Here is a 24313-nt window from a genome sequence, read left to right as displayed (position 1 = left end):
GAAATGTGTATTTTGAGGGGCAAATGTGTATTTTCCTAAATATAAAGAAATATACTCAGAAAAGACTAAAACTAAAAAAGACTAAACTAAATCCTAAAACTTAACAGAGAATAAAATTATGTAAGATATTCTGTACATTTGTCAAAATATTTACAGTTTTAGACTTTTCTAGAATATGTTAGAATGATGCTGTTCTTGCCATTTGGCAATGATTTTATGATTATAATGCCTCTAGTGTTTTATTCCTCATTCAGCACCAACAGAAATTCGTTCAAAAGAATGGGAATTTTGGTTGGAAGAGAAATGAGATTTAAACCAAATGTAATGGTTTGCTTGGCTGTATCAGTGACATCTAATTTTATAAAAGTAGTTTTTGTTTATAGACAATTTCTTAACATGGCATGCAGTCACTGGAAATATTGTATCACATTTAGAAAAAAATTCAGATTTTCTTCTTTCTGACCATTCTTTGCAGAGTTAGCAATGAAAACTTTGGCATCTTCAACAATCACTAATAAAAAAATTTTAAAGATTTTTTTTAGACAGACAATCAAAATAAATCATTGAACTTGTTTTTAATAATATATAGAAGCCGGGCTATTGAGTCTGCTGAATAGATAACCGTCATTGCTGTTGTAAAATAAAGCTATTAATTCTGGGTTCTGAAGCTTGAAGTTGTTTTATAAAACTAACAGATCTGTTGAAGGAGGAATGTGTTGAATACTTTGTATTAGAATTGTTGAATCTTCAAAAGTCAATTTGAATCACTTAATCAGGGAGGAGTACTGAGAGAGATGAAAAAACCTAATGTCACTCTTCTTTTTAAAGAAGAACAATTTTATTTTAGGAATTATAAACTATTTCACTCATTAGCATTAAGGTAAAATACTAAAACATAACATGGGCTGCATTATAGATAGATAAACATAACATGGACAGCATTATAGATAGATAAACATAACATGGACAGCATTATAGATAGATAAACATTACATGGGCAGCATTATAGATAGATAAACATAACATGTTAACAGCTTAACACCATGACTTTAGGAAATTTAAATTATGTGAAACTCATCAAACTCTACTAGTAAGTTTAACTCATGACTTTCAAAAGACAATAAGTAGGGAACAGAGGTAATAAATAAGACTTTTGAAGGCAAATGACAAAGTTCAACAGCATAATTAGTGAAGTCCCCTTTTTAGACTTGGGCACCTCCGCAATGTGTCTGATGTAACTGCAGTCCAAAGGGAGGTAACTCTCCACCAAATAACACAGGCCAACAATGTAAAGATTGTGTTCTTACTATGTGCCTACATGCTGTGTCTTGTGTACAACAATAGTATTCTGTGTTTACTTTCATTGCACCCCAAATATTCTAGTCATGTTTTTCATTTGTTGTGACATTATCGCCAAGAAAAATCTTAACCTTTTAATGAAACAAACAACATTATACACCAAATTACTAATCAAGTCCTAACACAGACCTTGCGATTCAAAGGGCATATGATGATAAGGTCATCTGTTTTTGTCGCCCATGATTAATGAGGGTGTCTTGTGGCCAGCACAACAACCAACCACCTTTACTTTAGCTAAACTAATGTAAAATAACCATTAGAGCTAGATGAACTTAGAATTTCCCTAAAAGTCACAAAATTAAAAATCCCAGTCTTCATCAGGATTCAAGTCCGGAACCCCATAGTTCTAAAGCCAAGCACTCTACCACTTGGCCACCATGCCTCCTTACCAGTCTAGCTTAGCTTCTTAAAAAGTTAAAATACATTGGCATCTCATGATTCCTACATCAATAGGAAGGTGGAATTTTTAAAAAATGAGCGAGTGGCAGATGACAAATTAACAAAAACTTTGTTGTTAATATTTTAACTTTTATTCTATACAATTTAGAATATATTCTGTTTTCAGAATCATATACAATATTTGCCTTCTGGATGTGATCCCATTATATCTTTGAAAAAATACCATTGAATAAAAACTATTGCATATTAATAAATTAAGTTCCTTACTTGGTAAATATTTCCTATACAGACTTTATTTCTGCTAATGAAGCCTTCTTTACACATACACCTGCAACATTAGAGAATAGTTACTTTCAGAACCTAATGATCCAAAACTTAATGATTACCAAGCCTGTATTAAGGCTTGTACTAAATAATCTACTTTTTTATGCACAATATATATTTTCATTTGTTATTGTCTTTAAAGTGATATTTTTCTAATTCCAATTTCCAAGAAGAAAAAAAATGCAATGGGGATTTTCTAAGTTCTGAATTAGATTATTGCAGCACATTGGTTTGATTGACTGACTGTCTTACCTAAAAGTATAGGGCTCGTAAGTCTCACATATGGCATTCTTTGGACATGACTTGGATGAACATACATTAATGAGGCTACATCCAACACCTGGAGTGTACTTCCAGCCAATATTACAATGACATATATGCTGATGAAACAAAACAGTTTTTGAATGTAAAAATCAAACACAAACAAAACACATAAAAATGGTAACCCTGCAACAATGGTTAAATTTCTCTAATAGTTTGATTGTTTTCTCTTTCCAATTGTTCCAGAATACAGACAAATCTAAATCTAGACAAATCTAAATAATATGAGATAGAATAACTTTGATGATGATAGTGTCAGAACAAAGAATAAGTGCTATGATTTTTATTCAGTTATTGTTTGTAGATAAATATATTACAGATATGAACAGTAAAAACCTATGTCTACTTTTCTATAGTCAAGACAGAGCTCTAGGGGAAAGGGGAGAGAAAAAAAAATATGTTCATAACACACTTATCTCTTAGCACCTTACTCTTTGCATTTCAAATTTATCTCTTAGTACCTCACTCTTTGCATCTCAAATTTATATGTTAGCACCTCACTCTTTGCATTTCAAATTTATCTCTTAGCACCTCACTCTTTGCATCTCAAATTTATCACTTAGCACCTTACTCTTTGCATCTCAAATTTATCACTTAGCACCTCACTCTTTGCATCTCAAATTTATCTCTTAGCACCTCACTCTTTGCATTTAAAATTTATCTCTGAGCACCTCACTCTTTGCATTTCAATTTTATCTCTTAGCACCTTACTCTTTGCATTTCAAATTTATCACTTAGCACCTTACTCTTTGCATCTCAAATGTATCACTTAGCACCTCACTCTTTGCATCTCAAATTTATCTCTGAGCACCTTACTCTTTGCATCTCAAATTTATCACTAAGCACCTCACTCTTTGCATCTCAAATTTATCTCTGAGCACCTTACTCTTTGCATCTCAAAGTTTTCACTTAGCACCTCACTCTTTGCATATCTAGATTTATCTCTTAGCACCTCACTCTTTGCATTTCAAATTTATCTCTGAGCACCTTACTCTTTGCATCTCAAATTTATCACTTAGCACCTCACTCTTTGCATCTCGAATTTATCTCTGAGCACCTTGCTATTTGCATTTCAAATTTATCACTTAGCACCTTACTCTTTGCATCTCAAATTTATCTCTGAGCACCTTACTCTTTGCATCTCAAATTTATCACTTAGCACCTCACTCTTAGCATCTCAAATTTATCACTTAGCACCTCACTCTTTGCATATCTAGATTTATCTCTTAGCACCTCACTCTTTGCATTTCAAATTTATATGTTGGAACCTCACTCTTTGCATTTCAAATTTATGTTAGCACCTCACTCTTTGCATCTTAAATTTATCTCTTAGCACCTCACTCTTTGCATCTCAAATTTATCACTTAGCACCTCACTCTTTTCATTTCAAATTTATCTCTGAGCACCTTACCCTTTGCATCTAAAAATTTATCACTTAGCACCTCACTCTTTGCATTTCAAATTTATCTCTTAGCACCTTACTCTTTGCATTTCAAATTTATCTCTGAGCACCTCACTCTTTGCATCTCAAATTTATCACTTAGTACCTCACTCTTTGCATTTCAAATTTATCTCTGAGCACCTTACTCTTTCCATCTCAAATTTATCTCTGAGCACCTTACTCTTTGCATCTCAAAGTTTTCACTTAGCACCTCACTCTTTGCATATCTAGATTTATCTCTTAGCACCTCACTCTTTGCATTTCACATTTTATCTGAGCACCTCACTCTTTGCATATCTAAATTTATCTCTTAGCACCTCACTCTTTGCATTTCAAATTTATATGTTAGCACCTCACTCTTTGCATTTCAAATTTATCTCTTAGCACCTCACTCTTTGCATCTCAAATTTATCTCTTAGCACCTCACTCTTTTGCTAAAGAAGGTAATAGCTTTGTACAAGCAACTTAGACAATTGTAATTGCCAATAATAATAATAATAATAATAAACACTATTTATTGGATTCTTTAGAAAGTATTCTCCCTTTACAAAGGGCTTTGACTCCAAAACCAAAGTTGGAGCTAATAGCTTTATGTCATTTCTTACAAGCATTAGATTTTAATTAAATGTAATCTTAAAAACAAAACACTGATTCTCTTTTTACATATAACTTTACTTATAACTAGAAATCAGCCTTACTAACTGTGTGAATCATCAATACAGATACACTTACTTTATTTGGCCCAATCATTGAGCACCTGGTATTTTCACCACATATGCCCACAGTTACATCACAGGGATTGATAGGCATACACACAATGCCATCCCCAGTAAAGTCTTGTTCACAGGTACAGGTGTGTCTTCCAGGTGAGACCATCATACAAACACTATTTAATCCACAAGGTGATTTAGGATTCTCACAGGGATTAATAGCTGGAGGGAAAGAGAATATACTATAAGATAAAGAAATTTACATAGAATAGAAAAATCAATGAATCATTGAATGAATAATTACATAAATAAATCTATATTATAAGCACAAAGGCCCTGAACTAATTACTCATCATTAATTCTCCCACTTGCCATGAACAAAAAAATATGAAAATTTAACCCGCTACTACTTTCTGTGTGCCTAGAACAACAAGCAGCTTTCATGATCAAAACCATAGCAGTTAAATTTACCAAAAAAGCAATTCTATATTCACAAGAGGGCTGTTCAACATAACAAACTAGAAATCATGGGACAAAATTATGTTAGAAGAGAATTTAAGTGGAGGGTTATGTGAGCGTTGGATGTGCAGGATGCAATAATAAAAAAGGCTCATGCCAAAAAGCATCAGAGAGCTTTTGAAATATTTTAATTAAGTCAATGAATACACGTAGGGTGGAGGGGGAGGGAAATACAGATAATCGAATTCTAGAGTTAGAACTATATGGCTGCGAGGGGTAATGTTATAAAGAGGGCCATGCCAATTAGATATAACAGAATGTAGAATTCAAGTTTTTAAAGGGGAGGGGGCAGGAACAAACATGGTAGGGGAGAGGAAAGAGATATCAAATTGACAAGTCAGAATTGAGGGTGTTTGAAAGCAGGCTTTTTCAATGAAACGTATCATGTACTAGAATATACTGGCCAAAAGTATTATTGAAAGTGTACAAGCACATAAGTGGGGGATTTGCAGGATGTGGAAAGTAACAAAGTCCCAGGCCAAAAAATATCATAGAGCCTATTTCAAAATAATGAAATTTAGAAGAATAGTCAGTTTAAATATTTGTTATGGGGAACGGGGGAGAAAAGTGGTGCTCGAATTTTCAGGCCAGTCCAAAATAGAAGTGAAAAAAAAAGGAGGGTGGGGGGGGCATGGCAAAATAAACAAATCAATGGCCATAACTGTTTAGTAATGCTAGAACATTTATATTTGCTCAATGGGAGCCATACGCTAAAGGTGAATGCTTTTTCAAGATTAGTGGCGGTACATTATATGGGCAGAGAGGAATCTCTTGTGTGCTCGATCTCTGACATACATATATATATTTATAAATAGGCTAAGCAAAAAAAATAAAAAGTAAAGAAGGCACTTCAACCAGGTAGTCTGTGTGAATCATTTTAACTCACTATGTTACAATGGCTGGCATGTTATGACAATAGCATATTATATGTTCCTTAAAAAAAGAAGATAATTATGCCCTATGTTAACCTGTTCCATGCTCTAATGGCACTAGAGAAGAAAAACGCTCTTACAAATTCCTCCTAGCATAAAGAATATATAATGTGCCTTCTGTATCTTTGTGTCTTTATGAGTATTTTTTTAGGTTATCTTTTTTTTTTCTTTTAGTAAGTTATGATTTAGTGTTTCATGCATTATTGCTACTTTACTTTATAGTCTTCTGTAGTGAAATGTCTTTAAATGTAGTGAAATGCTGTTACTCTACTCAAATGTGACTTTCATATAAGCTTAACAGCTCTATTTTGTGTCTGTTTTATATATCTATATATATATTTTTTGGTTTTCTTCAGCGGAGGGATTCCAAACAAAGGATGCATAGTGGTCTAAACAAGGTTAAATAGCATTTTAGTTTATGCTGTTCCATTTGTAAAAAAAAATTAATTAAAAATTAAGAAACCCTAATGCATTTTTTCTTTCTTAATTATTTTGTCAATGTGATGGACAAAGTAGTGAAACTGAATTTTCCATTAGTTCAGACCAATAAAATCATCTTTATTATTACCGGTGGCAGCAGTACATTATTCTAATGAATTCAAATCTTTCAGCAATAGAACAGATATATGTACCAGTACTCAAATCTGTCCACAAGCGTGTTCTAGTTCTCATCTTGACAAATTGTTTTGTTTTGTTATACAAGTTTCAGACATTCCTTGAGAACTGAAGTTTGTTACATCCTTGCACAAACCTTTTACAGGCTGTGGGGGAGAAGGGTTCAAACTTGAGACCATCATGACACATCTGAAGCAATACCATATGGCCATGAAGCCATTCCAATGTTTTTATAGATATATTTGACTCTTTTCAAACACGACTAGCTAGTATAATTTCAGCTCTATCTATGGCATCTATTTTCAAACTCACTGTTTAGATTTTCATTTGTTAGTGGATGTTTAAATGGTCAAGATATTAAGTATTTATTAAGCAGGGATAAGTAAAATTCATAATATTTTCAGCTAACAGTTTACTAAAATTTTAAGTTCTGCACAATAACCAATGACCTTAGGTCAACCCCCCTTAAAATCTTAGGCCAGATATGCCTACTTATTTAACTATATTGGAAACAGAAATATTTTGAAAGCTTAATGTAAATTATAATTATTTTTTTTTAAATGTGTTCTTTGTCATATATCTTACCTACACAGTCTGTTAGAGAGGCATTATATCTATAACCTATATCACAGTCACATGCAGCAATGCCATCGACTTCAATACATCGGGAATGAACAGAGCTCTTTTTCATGCATTGCAAATCATCACAAGTCAGCAATTCTGAAAGAGAATACATAATCATATCATCTTCAGTTTAGTATGCTAGAGATTAAGCAGCAAACTGGTTTGATAAAATTGCATACTTTTACCATAGTAAAACCAAGAGATAAATAAAGATGTAACATATAGCAAAATATTTTTTTTTAATCTATTCAAAATATTAATATAATGCTCTGATTATTTATCAATACTAAGTTTTACTATTTCTAAACATATATATATATATATATATATATATATATATATGTAATATAGACATATAAATGAATATTATTAAATCTTAATCCAAACTTCTTGCAAGATGGCATGAGTTAGTGGCAGGCAGGGTTCAAACCCATCAAGAAGACATCCAGAACATATACCACACAACTAGGCAGTCATATATATATATATATATAATATTTTAGACCAATGATGCCCAAATACAGCCTGTGGGCCAGACGTGGTTGCATTTTTATCTACTTTAGGGCCCTCAATTTATTTGGTAACAAATAATAACTCAATATATTTGACTTTTAAATAACCCCATTATAAAACAAATATGGCGGCATACTTGGTTGAGCTGCGAATAAAGGTTTGTTAAACTACACCTAGAGATAGGAGGATCGATGAGAATATTTACTAAAAAGAGACAAGTCAGTGGTTAAGCTAGCAACAATGTTGCTCGCATTTTAAGAAGAGAGATAAAGCCATTTTTGACACATGAAAAAAGATAAACTTCAAACACCCCATTAATTAATGTAAGTACTAGATCAACTGGTTTCTAATAAAATTGTTTCAGGTCAATTTCAATTTCATTTTTTTACCTTTTTGTTGATGTGGCCTGTAACAAGAGTGTTGAAAATGCAAATGGCCTACAAGTCAAATTAAGTTGGGCATCACTGTTTTAGACAAAACAAGCCATTGAGATTGTTGGAGTCCAACCATACTGGAAATGATCATTGTCATTATTCACCACAAATCCTAGTTATCTCTTCTTGATTTAGTCTGACCAATATAACATGGTAAAGGGTGAGCAACTTAAGTCAGAAAACAAAGGTTAAGATCAGTGATGCCCAACGTTATACTGCCTGTGGGCCATTTTAATTTCCGACTTTCATGTCACAAGCCACATTAACAAAAAATTTAAAAAATGGAATAGAGAAAAGTTGCAATAGACCTTGCAGTCTATAGGGCAGACAAAGTAAAGGTCATCTATCTATTTGTTTCTTTGACCCATGGTTAACCAAAGTTTCATGTGACCAGCACCGCCTTTACTTTCCCCAACTAATGTACGCATCCATAAGAATTGGGTGGACTCAGAGGCGCCCAAAGATCCCAAAATTAAAATCACAGTCTTTGCCAGGATTCTAATTGGGAACTCGGTTCGGAAACCAACAGCTTTACTGCTCAGCCACCGTGCCTTGAAATAGAGAATAAACTATTTTAAATTGTTTTATTACAATTCCTGTGGCTCCATTAGGCTTACATACACCCATAAGCTAGTAACGTAACAAGGATTTCAGGTGTCTTATAACTAAAAAAGTTTTTCTACTAAATTAAGTGCATGTTAACATTGTGATCCTACGCAGCCATTGTTTTCGGAAAGGTGCAAGGTTTCTGTAGACAACACGTTGTAGAAATCTATTGTCTGTTTGCTCCAAATTTCTCAAGCAGGGAAGTCCAGCTTAGTAAGTTCCAGTTGGTGTCATTCTTCAGCGGCAATAGTAATTATTTCAAAATCTGCTGCTTTGTCATTTAGTTTAAAATGGAGATTTTCACCAACATCGTTCACTTATTTTACAGTTGTCACGCCAGAAAAGCTGACAGCTTCAACTTTTTTTCTTTTCTTAGCGGCTATAACCAACAATGTGACCATATTTTTGTAATTGTTTATTCTAGAAAGACAATAGATTAGAATGAATTACATCACAGAAAAAGTCCTAACATTGAAAAAATAAATTTTTCAACCTTTTTTTTTAATTTTTATTTTCTACATTTTGTGTTGATGTTTTGGCGGGCCAGTTGGAACCATGTCACGGGCCAGCCATAGTAAAGGGTTAGTAACTTAAGTCAGAAAACAAAGGTTTAGATCAATATAACATATGGTAAAGGGTGAGTAAAGGGTGAAATTATATACTGTATCGGTTGTCGTTCTTATGTTTACATGTGCTTGTAACTTGTCCATAAGAATGTGCCCACAAAATGTTACAGATGTGTGTGTTGTGAGTCATTAAGTCTATTAAAGCCATACTAAGCGGACATGGTTTTCAAACTCTGTTATTATTATGTTCATAACAGTGAGCAACTTAGAAAAAAAAGATCTAGGCAGACTTTTGTGTTTCTGTACATTTTTGTATCATTCCAAGCATTATATTTTTTTACATATAAATAATTGAACTCTGTTGTATGCAAAACATGTAAATTGACATGTAATTTCATGCCTAATGATACATACAATATGTTCCATTCTTAGCTCATAAGGCCTACATGAATTCAGACATAATAGGATTGATCTGTCTGAGTGACTGACAGTTGTGGCAAGTTTCTGTAGCAAGCAAACTTGTATATGTTCTTAAATGTAGACTTGTGATAGCCTACTGATTTAGTAATTCAATTATTATCAAGTATCAAAGTTTCATAAGTACTTTTCATGCATTTAAAAATCAAAGCTCCAGTTAATTTCAGCACCTTAGAACTACAGTTGTTCAAATAATGAAGCTATGTGAGAGAAATCCCAAGTATTCCAAGCTGATGATACTTTGTGATTTTGTTACTTACTTTATGCTACATAGCTTATATTTACTTATGTGTTAGGTATTAATAAACTACTTATAAACTACCAGTTAATTGCTTACTTTCATCACATTTTGCCCCTTTGTATCCAGAGTAGCAGGAACATGAGCCATCACCTTGGCGTCCATTACTGCACACACCGTTTACACAAGCACACTCTAAAATTTGTAAAATAATCATTAATCTTTTAAAAAAAAAAGAGACAGTTTCTTTTACTTGAAGAGACAAGAATTGATACAGATATACATCCAAATTTCATGGTGTGTTAATTTCAAACTACTAACAAGGTCTTCTGATTTCTGAGTTTTGTAATATTTTCTGTAATATTTTACACAAGCATAAACAAATTCTAAGGTTATGGGTTCATTTAATAATATTAGTCCAAGCTATTAAAAGTTTAGAATGTGAAATTTATCTTTGTGCGAAAGAGCACAAAAGTCTTTTAAACAGAGTGTTACGCTAAAACATTAACAAGGAATTAATCGGTTTTCAACATAGTTTTAATGGGATTGTGTATGTCCAGCACATTGATATAAGTTTTTTATGACAACTTCAGAAGTAATCCTTTATAACAGACTTTCAACTGAACACTCAAAGCATGGTGGGTGAATAGTGAAGAATTTTATAAAAAAATAATGTTACATTATAATACAAGCTGAATAGTATCAAGATAAAATTTACTTCAGTCAACACTTCTTATAATTACTGAATATTAGATTTTAATCTAGATTTTAAGTTAAAAAAAAACATTTGAGAAATCTTTTAGTGAAACAAACCTTGAGAACAATCATCACCATACCGAGTATCATTGCATAACTCACAAGCAGTACCTGCGAAACCTGGCTGTGTGAGAGACAGAAGGGAAAATGTGATGATGTCAATGACATCTCAGAATGTAATATGTAATGAAAATGATAAATATATATAAACAATAATATGCATAATTTTGTGCAACAATATTTTTTCTCACATAAAATGGATTTTATAAGCTACATTCATCACCCTGTAGCCAATATCTTGATCACAGATCAATTGATCATTAAAAACGAGAGATCCTAGTACTTTTGCTAACTATCAAACTTGTTTAAGTCTTTAGAACTATTACTGTAATAATATTTAGTAGAATTATTGCAGGGAGAACACTGTTGTTTTCCTATTATAAATTTACTGCTCCTAATTTAAATGTTCAGAATTTCAACTATTGTAAGCATGTGAACAGAGAAGGGGAAGGGTCAATTTGAGTTGGGTTTTTTTTTACAAAAAAATAATTTTTAAAATTCTATTTGGTATAGATCTAGTGAGTACCACAGAACCAAATATTTTTGTGTAATAACCTTCAAAAGAAAATATTGCAAACTTAGATGGATTGTTTAGAAAAGTTGAGAATTGGCAGTTAAGGTATGAGTTTTATTTAGATATCAATAATAATCTTTTGTCAGATTTAGTCCCAGGTTATCCACAATTTGTTGATCTATTTCAGTTCTAAATGAAAGCTACACATATTTTACTCTTACATCACATCTGCACATTGGATAGCCTTCCTGACACTTTCCATTGCCATTGCATGGGTTGGAAGAGCCTCCTGGACAAGCTAAGAATAAAATTATACAACATATGAATTTCTGTTCCAATTATATTATAGATCGAGGTAAGTAGTTTACATATATCTATAATCTGCATTTTTTTTTTAAAGTAAATGGAAATGTGATTTTATATGTCTTAAGAGGCCTATCCTTGATACACAGCTACGTCCCAGGTAATGCATTCACCAGGCATTGTTGCACTTTCACCTTTTTTTCTACTTCATGTGTATATAACATCCTCAATCCAGGACCCTACCTTTATGTTTGAGCTCCATGTGGATCTTTTCAGAGCCTCTATTTCCCAACTGATAAGAGTTGATTTTGAAGAGCTTCATGTCACATTTGTATACATCAGTTTACCTTAAAAGCAGGCGACCAGTGTCTCTCCTGCCTTCTATCAGAACCCCATACAGAATGACTTGTAGGAGTCAATCTTGTGGCAATTTTGGGAACATGACCAAGCCAGCCAAAGTCAAAGTGTCTACTGCTGGTAACAGTTGTGATGTCCTGGCACCCATCTCTTCACAGCACTTCCTCATTGGTTATTTTATCTTGCCACATAATTTAAAAAATCTGCATTAAGCATTGGAAGTGGAAGATATTCAGCTTTTTTATTGCCATGAGTAGTAGGTTGACCATGTTTCACTACCGACTCTACCGTATGTATCCGGTAGACTAAATTGTCTTAATTCTAAATATATCAAGATCTATATTCTATACTGACTATAGTAGACATACACAGATTATGATAGATCTAGACCTAGATTCTAGTAACTATAATTAACTAGATCTAGAATATGTGTAATTATACTTTACTAATAATAATACATTATTATATAATAAATCTAATTATATAAATACTAATTATAATTTATTGTAAATAGTATTGTGTGTATATCTAGTCTAGATCTATAATCTATGTAGATCAGTGACAATCATTCTTTTCTTTTAATCCTCATGTTATAAAATACAGACATCTCAGACTCAGTCATCTATCATCTCGTCATCTGTCACAATCTGTGTGATTCATTCACAGTCACACAGTGGACAGTCACACTAGTACTAGTAGTAGTAGTCTGACTGTAGTCACTAGTCACAGTTAGTGACAGTGACAGTGGTGTGATCTATCATCTACTACTAGTACTAGTACTACTGACTACTCTTCTCTAGAATCTAGTCTAGATCTGGATTCTAGGCAAAGGCTGCAATGGGTGTGGTGTAAATGTAGAGTTTAAAGTCTAGAATCTGGATATATTTTCTAGATCTAGATACTGGTTATAGATATCTAGATCTAGGTCTAGATTTAGGGTCTAGATGAAAAGATCTAAAAAATCTAGATTCTAGATTTTGAAAGTTAAAATTAGAGCTTTTTAAGTTTTATAGTTTGAGTAATCTCCCTTACTTGATTCTCACTTTCGCACTCTTAAACAATTTAACTTCAAAATTATTTTGCAATATTAGATCTAGATTCTACATTATTTTTATTACTATTTCAAAATATAATAGATCTAAATTATTTGATAAGAGAATATGAATAAAGAGAAAATGTTTTGGATCCCCTAATCGTAGAACGACATTGGCTCATCTCGTGAATGTGTCTATTTTAGTATTAATTATGCTCAGAATTGCCCAACTCAGCAGTTTTATCGACACAGTTCTTGTTACAACTGGAGTGACAGAGATGGATAGGCAATATGTATTAGATAATATAATGCACGATTAAGGCATATTGTTAACAGAAAGGAAAAGGACTCGAGTAAAGATCATGTAATATCTTACCTTCACAACCGCTGCCTACGTAGCCATCACAACACTGTATCACAGTCGTCTGCACTCGACATTCATAACTGCATTCAAAATCCACATCTTGACAAGGATCAGTTCCTATGACATAACCTGGTCGCGACAGAAAAACATTTTAACATTACAACACCTTCACCCAGGGCCGGCCTTACAAATTGTGGGGCTCAATTTAATGGAAACATGCTAAGCCCCTCTTCTAATTTGTTTCTACAATAACTACTATTAGGCCTAATTCGATCATATCAACATGTATTATTCAACATGCATAGAAAGCAAACAGAACGCAGTCGGAGCCAATGGCTTAATTGAAGTTACGTCAATCATACAATACACTAAATATATTAACAGTTAAGACCTACAGTTTTAAAAGTCTGACATGACTGATATGCTAATGTAAATTGCGGGGCCCCTGCCAGGCGTGGGGCCCACTTTGGCGCAAATTGGCCTAAAGGCCTAATGCCGGCCCTCCCTTCACTACAGCAAAATCTGTGACATAGCCTGTAAGCTATAGCAATAGGCTGTCTACATGAAACATCATGTGGACACGTGAAATTACTGTGAAATGTGGCATATGATCTTCGGACACGAAGACAAGCCTTATTGTTGTAGCAAAACTTTGCAATGGTCAAATAATAATATTTAGCTTTATTTTTCTTGGCAGTCTTTCACAACGCCTAATTACATTAGGTAACAACTTTTGATCACTTAAATATTGATGATACAATTTGTTTACATCTTAGGAATTACAAGTCTCGAATCGTGATATTATTCTGATAAATGAAGGTTGGAACTTCATTGCCAGGTTTGTAGGGCGGAGTATTTCAAAATACCTTCGATCGCCTATGAGAAAAACATTGGAAAATTGATACCTAGATAAATAGAGAGAGAGACCATTATCAAGCATTTTATTTTATTACTTTGAATTATAAAACTAATTTTATTGTACACATATTTGTATCTAATAATCAAATTTTGTATGAACAAAGAAGATCAAAATTTTATAATCAGAATTATAAATTATTATTTAATTATTATTTTTATAATTTATTTTAGAATTATTATATAAAACCAGAATTAAACTTCACCCGTAGAACAAAGACATCAAGTACATTGAACAAAAATGTAATTGAAGAAGAAAGAATGACATTTTAAATATAGTAGGCTACTTGAATAGATGCATCTGACAAGAACTGATGAAAAGATGCATCTGACGAGAACTGACTGACTATCTATCTATCTATCTATCTGACGAGAACTGACTGACTATCTATCTATCTATCTATCTATCTATCTATCTATCTATCTATCTATCTATCTATCTATCTATCTATCTATCTATCTATCTATCTATCTATCTGTTGCTCTATTTAAGCGATTGAAAAACCAAATTTAAAAACAAAAATGACGTTACCGCTCCCACAAGGCTTTTCGGAGCATTGAACACATCCTGTTTTATAGATACGTGAAATATTCTGATAACAAAAGCCTTCACTCAGCGCTGTTGGCTCCGCTGATGTTACAGGTGGAGGCTCCTCAGGCGTGGTTGGGTTCTCTGTGTCTTCGGATGTGTTAGACACGTCGAAAAATCCAGTCACTGGTCCTAAAATGTCATCAATGTCTGCGGTAGGTCCAGTATTTGTAGTCGTTTTCTGGAGATCACTGTATGTTTCAGCGGTGACCGAGTCGGGCGAAAGTTTAGTTGGTGTTGCATCTGTCATCTTTGATAAATCTGACGTTGTTGTGGCGAGAGACGTAATGTTGTTAGACAAAAGATTGGAGCTTTTCAAAGTAGTTGTTGGTGATTCTGAAGAAGTCAAGAAATTATTTCGTGTCATTTTCCCATCTATTGACACAGAAAAAGCCGCTGTGTTTGTGCTACTAAATTCGTTAGTAGACTCCACAGAACTGGCATACTCTTTGATGACAGTGGAGTCAGTGTAGCTCCCTGACCACGTGGACTCTTGGTCATTATCTGCTTGAGCTTCTACTGTTTTACACAAAGTGCCGAACGCCAAGAAAAGACAAACAAAGAAAACATTGCCATGTTTTGCCAAGCGTTTTCGAGAACAAAACCAAGTACTTCGTTGGCATGGCCAAATGTTGACCATATTTTCAAGTGACATTGTAGTAGGCATCATGTAAACCAAATTAGACTAAACAAAAACTATAACTGAAACATTATCAAAACGATAGCAATGCTAATTTTACTATGGCATCCAGTTTTTGAAATCACTATATAAGTTAAGTAATTTTTTTTCTATCTAATATTCCACAAAATTTCAAAGTAATCCGAAACAGTTGAGCTCCGAAGGGTAAACAAATCTAAATGAGCAATAGCCGCCTGGCAAGTACTCCTGCCTGGTCCACTTGAAAACAACACAGACGTTGCGCCAGTTCAGTCCACTTCACCGAATGGGGACCTCTGGGGGACGCAGTGTTGGTACAAATGAACTGTATAATATTCGTCAGTGACACGACCAAGTGGTATAAGAATTCTTATAAGTAGGCTTATGTACGATCATGCCATGGTCGCAAATTGATTTGAGGGAACGCAATAGATTATGTAAAGATACTTTTAGATACATATATCTTCGTCACTGATCGTTTGATAAACCACTTAAGTTCTCAAATGTTGAATAATATTTTCCATCTTTTTGCCTTTTGTTATACATATATATATATTATGCATTTAAAAAAATTGATTTTTTGTTATTTTTATTGGAATAGGGAATCTCTGAAGTTTGAAAGCATTAGTTTCGTGGAATAAAGTGGTTATTTCCTAGTTCATCGTCATGAAAGCTTGTCCGAATGATTTATGCCAGTGATGCCCAACTGCAGCCCAATCTTATTTGGCCTATGGACCATTTTAATTTTCGACACTTTTGTCGCGGGCCACATCAACAAAACGTTACAAAAGCGAAATGAAATTGATCTGAAACTATTTGATTAGAAACCCGAATATTTGAAGTTTATCAGTAACTAACTTCTTAATATCCAGCAGCATATATCAGACCCAAGTTGGAAAATTAAATCTAGATGTTTGTCCATGAGATGATTAGGCAACATTAGATTCACCTGTTTGATCACTGAAAAGGTTTGTTCACAGTAATTAATGCCTGTAAACATTGTAATCATAAGTAAAGATTATTTGCTGAGATTTAGAAAAGTAGAGATCAATCGTCTTCAAAGCTCGAAATTTGTCAAGCAGGGATGTCTGACTTTGTAAGTCTTCCAGTTTCAGCTGTAGATCTATCGGGGCACTTGACACATCGGCCGCAAATGGATTTTTCGAAAAGACATATTTCATTCTTTAAAATGTGAAAATCAATAAATCCTTCACTGAAAATATCCTTCAATAGGATTAGGTACACCCTTTCGGCCTGCTAGATGAAGAGTTGCTATTTCTTTTGAAAGGCGCTTACGTCAAGGTACAAATGCGAAGAGAAATCAATTTGTAGTTTGGCGTTGACTTCATTTAGATGTCCCGTGATATACCTTAAAAACAGCCAAATCCTACAACCATGACGCGTCGTACAGTTGACGAACTTGCTATGAATTCTCTGACTTAAAAATTGACACATCTCAAGTCAAAAAACGTTTTAGTAATTTTTTTCAAGTTCAACCCTTCATATTTGGACTCTGTTTCTGTCCAAAAATCTCTGAATGTTATGTGGCTTAACATTTGTGATTTGATCGAATTAGCTGAACAGATTCAGCACCTTGTCACGGAGATTTTGGTAGGAAGCGTGGTCGAGAGGCCAGAGCTTGAACTTGGCTTGGCTACCTAGAAGGGGGCTCGAGGTTCGACGCCTGACTCGGGCAGAGTTGTGTTTACTGAGCGCCTAAAGGCAGCACGGAAAACCAACTCCTAGATACCCCCCCCCCCCCCCCCACTGGTCCACAAAAGAAGCGCTCTGAGCATGCTATAAGCATGAAAGTAGCGCTATATAAAAGCTATAATAATAATAATAATAATAATAATAATACTGCAACTAAGAAAGACGCTCATTTCCAAATTTTCAAATAACTCTTGCTGCCTGTCCGCTGTGACATCAAATGATCAAACCAAATTTCTGGCTCCACCAGTAACACTTCGACTATGATTTCAAAATTGCTCTTTGTACCGCGATTAAATTGCCTAGTGTTGAGGGATAGCAGATATGCCCGTGAACTGGTCAGCTGAAACAGAAAATATTTCGAAATCTGCTGATCTGTGTTTTGAATGGCGATTTCCACCCACATGTTTTCCCTGTCTTGTCATTGTCTTGAGAAAGACTGACAATGTCAACTGTATTATTTCTTTCTTCAATCGCTGCTAGCAAGCACCTTTTTCGCTGTCGGAAAATGGCTTGATTGCTCTATTTAAAACGTGAGCGACTTTGTAGCTATCCTGCAGCCTTACCAACGAATTATTTTCTTGTTGTCATCAATCGACCATCTCTAGGCGTTATTTAATATTATTTTTGTTTCGATGCTCAAACCAAGAATGCCATCTTTTTAGTTTCATAATGCCGTTTAATGTTATTAAAAAAACAAAAAGCCACATTTTCTGTAAGCCTAAAACTCAAACATTTTGGCTGATCATGTTCCACAAATAAGTTCATACACTTCTCCTGGTAGATTCTAGTAGGCTATCATTCTACAATCATTTGTCATTTCTTCTGCTCTCTCGTTGCAATAAATCACAAATGTTGACATTTCGGTGGCAGGATAGAACAACGTCGTTGGTGGATGTGGCTCGCGATCCGTATTTTACGCATCACTGGTTTATGGTGTTAGTTGTATGCTCCAGCTTCTTTCTTGATGATCTCGTATTGACTGCTGCCAAAAACCAACCAGTTCTGGAAACGAATCAAAACCCTAACGAGAAGCGATGTTAAATACGTTTGTCAGTTGAGCCAAGACAATTGTTGATCTTCTTCCAAATACTAGTGAGGAAGCTACCCTGAAAGTAAGACTAATTAGCTAATACCCAGTGTTGATATCAAATATACCCTCTTTACTCCTACAACAGAATATGTCGGCCTATATCTTTCTATTTATCATTGATCTCCGTACATCTCAGGACCCACTTCTGCGCCAGTAATGAAATAGGAAATAGCATGTTGACCATAAGACTGTGACGCCGGTCTATAACTCGGTAAAACTTATCTACTCACATCTCCCAGTGTCCCGCCCCACCCACGTCCCCTTTTGTAAGAAACCACGTCACATCGGTCATAGCGCGCGCTTAGTAAGTTACCGGAAATAGCATGCTGTAGAGACAAGTGTTCTATTTTTGGAATGGTCAAACCATCGCCACTGCAGACGTGTGTGTGAGCAATTTTGTTGGACTAAAACACATACTCTTTACTCTAACATATTATAGTATAGTATAGTATAGTATAGTATAGTATAGTATAGTATAGTATAGTATAGTATAGTATAGTATAGTATAGTATAGTATAGTTTAGTATAGTATAGTATAGTATAGTTTAGTATAGTATAGTATAGTATAGTATAGTAGCTTATAGTATAGTATAGTATTAGTATAGTATAGTAGCCTATAGTATAGTATAGTATAGTACAGTATAGCATTGTATGGTATGGTATAGTATAGTATAGCATAGTATAGTATAGTGATTTTTACCATCACAAAAGAGATACAAGACACCGATAGCAAAGACAAACAGACCATGGGCGTAGCCAGGGGGGGGGTTGGAGTTCAACCCCCCCCCCCCCCCCGAAATGAAATCACCCCTTCGGGGGGGGGGGAGTCGGAATTTAGTGACTGATTTTTTGCTTTGCTTTTGTTTATTTTAGGTGAGATTTTAATACTAAACCATCACTTGCCCAGCACAACCAAAGGGGTTTTGAGTTTAAAACCCCCTACCAGGGATTTGAGTTTTAAACTCCCTACCTGCGTTTTTGCAGTTTATTCCCCCTCTTCTATAAAACAAAACAAGAAAAATGCAAACGAAAATCCCCTAATTCCAAGAGCACAGTTAAGGAAGATTTTGATTTTCAAACCCCGTCTAAAATTTACGATAAGCCCCCTTTTTAATATAAAAAAAAAGCTAATTACGCACTCAAAATGTTATGAGCGTAGCTAAATGGGTTACCTCTTTAATAATAAAAACAAAGCAAATTATACACTAAAAATGTTATGAGTGTAGTCTAAATGGTTTTGAGTTTAAACTCCCCTCCAGTGGAATTTGAAGCTAAAAAGTAGCTCTTCAATATAAATAAAAGAAAATTACTCACTCTAAAATCTATGAGCGTAGTCAAAGGGGTTTTGAGTTTAAACCCCCCGCCAGGGGGGTTTGAGGATAAAAATACATCTTCAGTGTAAGAAAAAAGCAAAATTACGCACTCAAAATGCTATGAGCGTTGCCGAAAGGGGTTTTGAGTTTAAACCCCCATTCAGAGGGGTTTGATGCTAAAAATACATCTTCAATATAAAAAAAAGCAAATTACACACTGAAATTATTTGAGCGTAGCCAAGCCAATCGGGGTTTTGAGTTTAAACCCTTCTTCTACAGATGGCTTTTTTTTTAAAGTTTAAAACCCCTCCAGATGGTTTTGAGTCTAAGATCCCCCTACAGAGCATTTTGAGGTAGAAATGCCCCAACAGAAGATTTTGACGATAAAACTTCTCTTTTGGATATAAAATCTAAAGCAAACTACAGTCACTTAATTCCAAGAGCGTATTCAAGAGAGGTTACACATTTTTACCAGTGGCAGGGCTCCATTAATAAACTGCAGTGAATAGTCATCTACCGAAATCGAAAAACACTAAATGTAGCTCAACAAAGATGGCTAAGACAGATTTTAGGAGTCAGTTATAGAGATCGGGTCTAAATCAAGGAAATCCTATGCCGAACTGGGAGTCGACCCCTTAGTAAGATTGTGAGAGAACGACGCATGAGGTTTGCGGGAAATGTTCTCCGACATAATGAATTACGCATAAGAAGAGTTGCAATCATATCCTAGTACATCTTTATGCCACTCATTCATGGAGGTCCTCATGGTAGGTGGGAAGAGGCTTCAGACATTACCAGTGACAGATTTTTATGGAAAAGCTTGACGTCAAATGCTCTGAACGTCTTGGGAGGGTCTAAGTCAGTAAGAATATCACATTAGGTTTTTGAAATAAAACTTTTTAATAGCAGGTAAATGCACTGTAGATACCACAGAATATGCATTTTGTTGGTTTTCAATATCAGAAATAGTGCTTGGCGGCGGGGCTTCGCCCCGCGCTGGGGGAGCTCCTAGCGCTCCCCCCAGACCCCTTTGCTAGTAATATCGGGGAATCTACAATTTTTCCACTAACTCATGGAAGAACCTATTCTAGGGCACAATAAACGTCTTCCGAAAGAATGAAGGGTCAGAGTGTAATAAAGATTATGTACACACACACAAATACATATAATTTTTTTTCGCGGGGGGGGGGGGGTCGGGGGGGGGGGTGAGAAAATTTTTTACCCCCCAACCCCCCCCCCCCCCCCCGAAAAAAAATCCTGTCTACGCCCATGAAACAGACACAAATTATAGTTATAATGTTTATTGTTTGGTGTAATGCACAAATTGTAAGACAAATTTCCTTACGGATAATAAAGATTATTATTATTATGTTAGAAATGAACGAGTAGTCATTCTCTGGCGCTGCCAGGGTCGAGTTTCGCTAAAGAGAAACAAAATTCATCGTAGTCCCTTTAACAGTTTCCACTGAGGAATTTTCTGGTGATGTGGCAGCTCTGCAGCAGTGCCGCCCTCTGACAGGCAACGAAGATGTTCCTAGGAATGTTAAGGGCCTTGAAGGTGTCTGTGAGGTCAGTTGTTATTATCCCCTCGGTTGATATAACAATGGGGTATATTGTTATTTTGGACAATTTCCATAGACGCTTATCTCCAAGCCTAGGTTCCCATATTTTCTTTGTTTTTCTATCTCAGTTTTTCTTAAATTATGAGACAGTGGTACGGCGATATCGATAATGGTAGCGGTTTTTTCTTTTTTATCGATGAACAGCAGATCCGGGCGATTGAAATCTACCGTTTTGTCGGTCAGAATAGGCTTATCCCAGTACAGCAGATGTTCAGTAGACTCGAGAACATCTTGCGGAGAGTATTTATTTTTATTATTATTATTATAGTATAGTATAGTATAGTATAGTATAGTATAGTATAGTATAGTATAGCATTGTATGGTATAGTATAGTATAGTATAGTATAGTATAGTATAGTATAGTATAGTATAGTATAGTATAGTATAGTATAGTAATGGTAATTAAACTTAATTTAAAAAGTTAAACTAAAATTATAAGTTTCAACTAAATTGAAGTAGTTTAACTAAAAGGTTATCACTAATCTCAAAAGACAGTTAAACTAAACTAAAATTAATGAATTAAACTATAAAAACATTTCATTACTCTGATTTAGACGTAGTCTAATCTACCCGCCTGGAGTAGGCTGGGGTTTCTATTTAATTATTTTAACATGGTAAAATTCTTTCTACAACTTCATATTTATGTGTAGATCTAGTTGCTTTTTGTAAATATTGAACCTAAAAACAAAAAGGAACAGACTGATAAACGTGGATTAGCAGCTCAGATTAAAATGAGCCTTCATTGAACCAAGCAGTATGATCTGTCATCTCAGCACTAATATTTTTATTCTACTCATGCAAGTATATTTGGTGTGGGGAAAAAGATGCTCAGCATTACAAAAACTCAAAAAGGGGTACAAATATGTTGAAAATTGGGGAAATACTGGTATAGTATATACAAGGTAATTCAACTTTAAAAAAAAAAAGATGAGGAGACAGTCAACAACTCTACATCAATTAGGTTACCAAAAGTAACAGATTGTGAGGCCTAACATAAATTAATAAGTAAAATATAACAAAAAATACTTTAAAAAAAAAAAAGCTAATATAGAGTGAGATTTCATCAATTATTTTGAATTAGTCATGTTGGCTTTATTAGTATTTTTTAAATTGAATGTGGACTATCTATTTACTATTAATGCATTGGTGCGATTAAAAATATGTGCATTAATTGTTATTATTTTGCGCAACTTTCATGCCTTTAGCATGCTCAACGCGCTAGGTCTAATCATTTTTGTGGGCCAGTCGAAAAAAAAGTGCGGCAGGAGTATCTGGGAGAAGATTTCAATGCTGCCTTTTCAAAAGCTATTTTTGTTTTAAAGTTGTTGGAGTCTGAATTCGAGCTGGAGGTTTCGATGATGAAATGCCGGCGTGTTAGTCTCTTAGCTATTCAAGTATTTGTAAGTGTCATCTCCTCCTAGCTTCGCACATTTTCTGTTTAGAACAAAAGTTATTAAATTACAACTAATTGGTTAACTAATTAGTTCATTTTTTAAATGATGCAAAAATAAATAATTGTGCAATTACGAGAATGGGATTTGGGAGTAAAAACGTGTTCAAGATTCCACCCAGAGAGAGTGAGTTGTTATAGGCTTTGTACAAACTTGCCAGACTGGCTTTTAAAAAAATGATTTTAAAAGAGCGATGGAGGGGAGTGTCAGTTTCATTTTTGTCAAGGGATAAATTCAAGTATTTGTAAAGCCCGTACATTGTGTTTTTCTAACAGCTGTACATAGCTGCTTCCCCGGATATGCTGGGATTCTGCAACAATCTCATTTGTGGACCAATGGAGGGGGGAGGTGGTATCTGGAAGATGGTTTTCCGTGCAGCCTTTAGATGCTCATTAAACATAACTCTGCTCGAACCTCGAGCCCCCTTCATAGGTAGCCAAGCCAAGTTCAAGCGTACTTAGCCCCTCGACCACGCATTGTGCGTGACAAGACACGAATCAATAAAAAATATTAACTAATCAATTAATTAATCATTGGTGATTAGTTATTTTGTTTTATATAGCAGAATGGGAGTTAACCCCTGCTATCTGACCTTTCAATCTATGGGGCAGATGATATTAAGGTCATCTTTTTCATGTGGCCAGCACAACGACCAACCGCCTTTACTTTCCCCAACTAAAGTCAGGAACCCGTTAGAGTTGGGTGGACTCAGGTGCGCTCTTAAATACTGAAATTCAAAATCCTAGTCTTCACCGAGATTCAAACCCAGGACGAGGATTTTTTGCTGGGGGGTGTAAGTTCCGACCTATGGCTTTAGTCGTAGCTTTAACTTTCTTATTCTTTCTAGTTACGCAGATTATTAAAGAAAAGTACTAGTGCGTCCCCCCCCCCCTTTTTTTTTCTTGCCCTATGTTATATTAAAAGCACTGTAAATGCTTGTGTCATGAAATAAAAAAAAAAATAAACAAGCAAACAAACTATTTATTGTATATGTTGTTAAGTTTATCCGTGCGGCCCATGTCTCCATACGGTAAAAAAAAAATGCCAAAGTTGACTGTAGCTGCCGAAACTGTCAAAAACTTGACTGAAGAATTGCTTCTCGTCGTGATGGACAAGCTGAACGCTTATCGTGCACAGTGCTGAGAGTCTTCTTCACGTTCCAGCTCTTGCATCGTTTTAGGAACCCTGACAAAAAATTCGGTTCTGGAGCCCCGTAAGCAGGGGCGCGGTGGAAAGATCTCTGCTTTCCGGCAAGCTCTCCATCTAACTGACCCCAAATAGCGATGATTTTCCATCCCTTTGGATCTGGTCAGTATAAAAAAGAGGCGATTTTCGACGTGTGGACAGCGCAGCACTCGCAAATTTACCACCCAGGCTTTCCCCCAGCAATGGAGAGGTCACTCCATCTCAAGTTGCAAAGGGAAAAGATCGTCTATCGAGAAGTAAATGCCACAGACATGGTCGGCCATCAACTCCTTATTAGTTTTTTCTAGTTCA

At 34.9% G+C, this 24313-nt stretch overlaps 1 protein-coding gene across 3 annotated transcripts in view; it reads right to left on the bottom strand.

Annotated features, from left to right (window-relative positions):
* Positions 1-15919, bottom strand: part of LOC106070627 (stabilin-2-like) — a 71405-nt gene extending 55486 nt beyond the window's left edge. The window contains exons 1-9 of one of the 3 annotated variants that reach the window (XM_056026128.1): positions 14913-15919; positions 13478-13594; positions 11630-11706; positions 10892-10958; positions 10178-10273; positions 7206-7340; positions 4577-4776; positions 2335-2462; positions 2026-2086 (exon numbers count right to left, since the gene is read on the bottom strand). In XM_056026128.1, the coding sequence (XP_055882103.1) occupies positions 2026-2086; positions 2335-2462; positions 4577-4776; positions 7206-7340; positions 10178-10273; positions 10892-10958; positions 11630-11706; positions 13478-13594; positions 14913-15639 (1608 nt within the window). In that variant the 5' untranslated portion in view covers positions 15640-15919. Of the gene's footprint in view, positions 1-2025; positions 2087-2334; positions 2463-4576; positions 4777-7205; positions 7341-10177; positions 10274-10891; positions 10959-11629; positions 11707-11954; positions 12296-13477; positions 13595-14586; positions 14726-14912 lie in introns of those variants that run through there. The other 2 variants (XM_056026131.1, XM_056026130.1) reach the window with 2 other exon arrangements.
* Positions 15920-24313: the final 8394 nt, after the last annotated feature.

Source organism: Biomphalaria glabrata, chromosome 4 (assembly GCF_947242115.1).
Source record: "Biomphalaria glabrata chromosome 4, xgBioGlab47.1, whole genome shotgun sequence".
Classification (NCBI taxonomy): Eukaryota; Metazoa; Mollusca; class Gastropoda; family Planorbidae; genus Biomphalaria; species Biomphalaria glabrata.
Note: the sequence above shows the minus strand (reverse complement) of the source record. Positions and strands in the feature narration are given on the sequence as shown.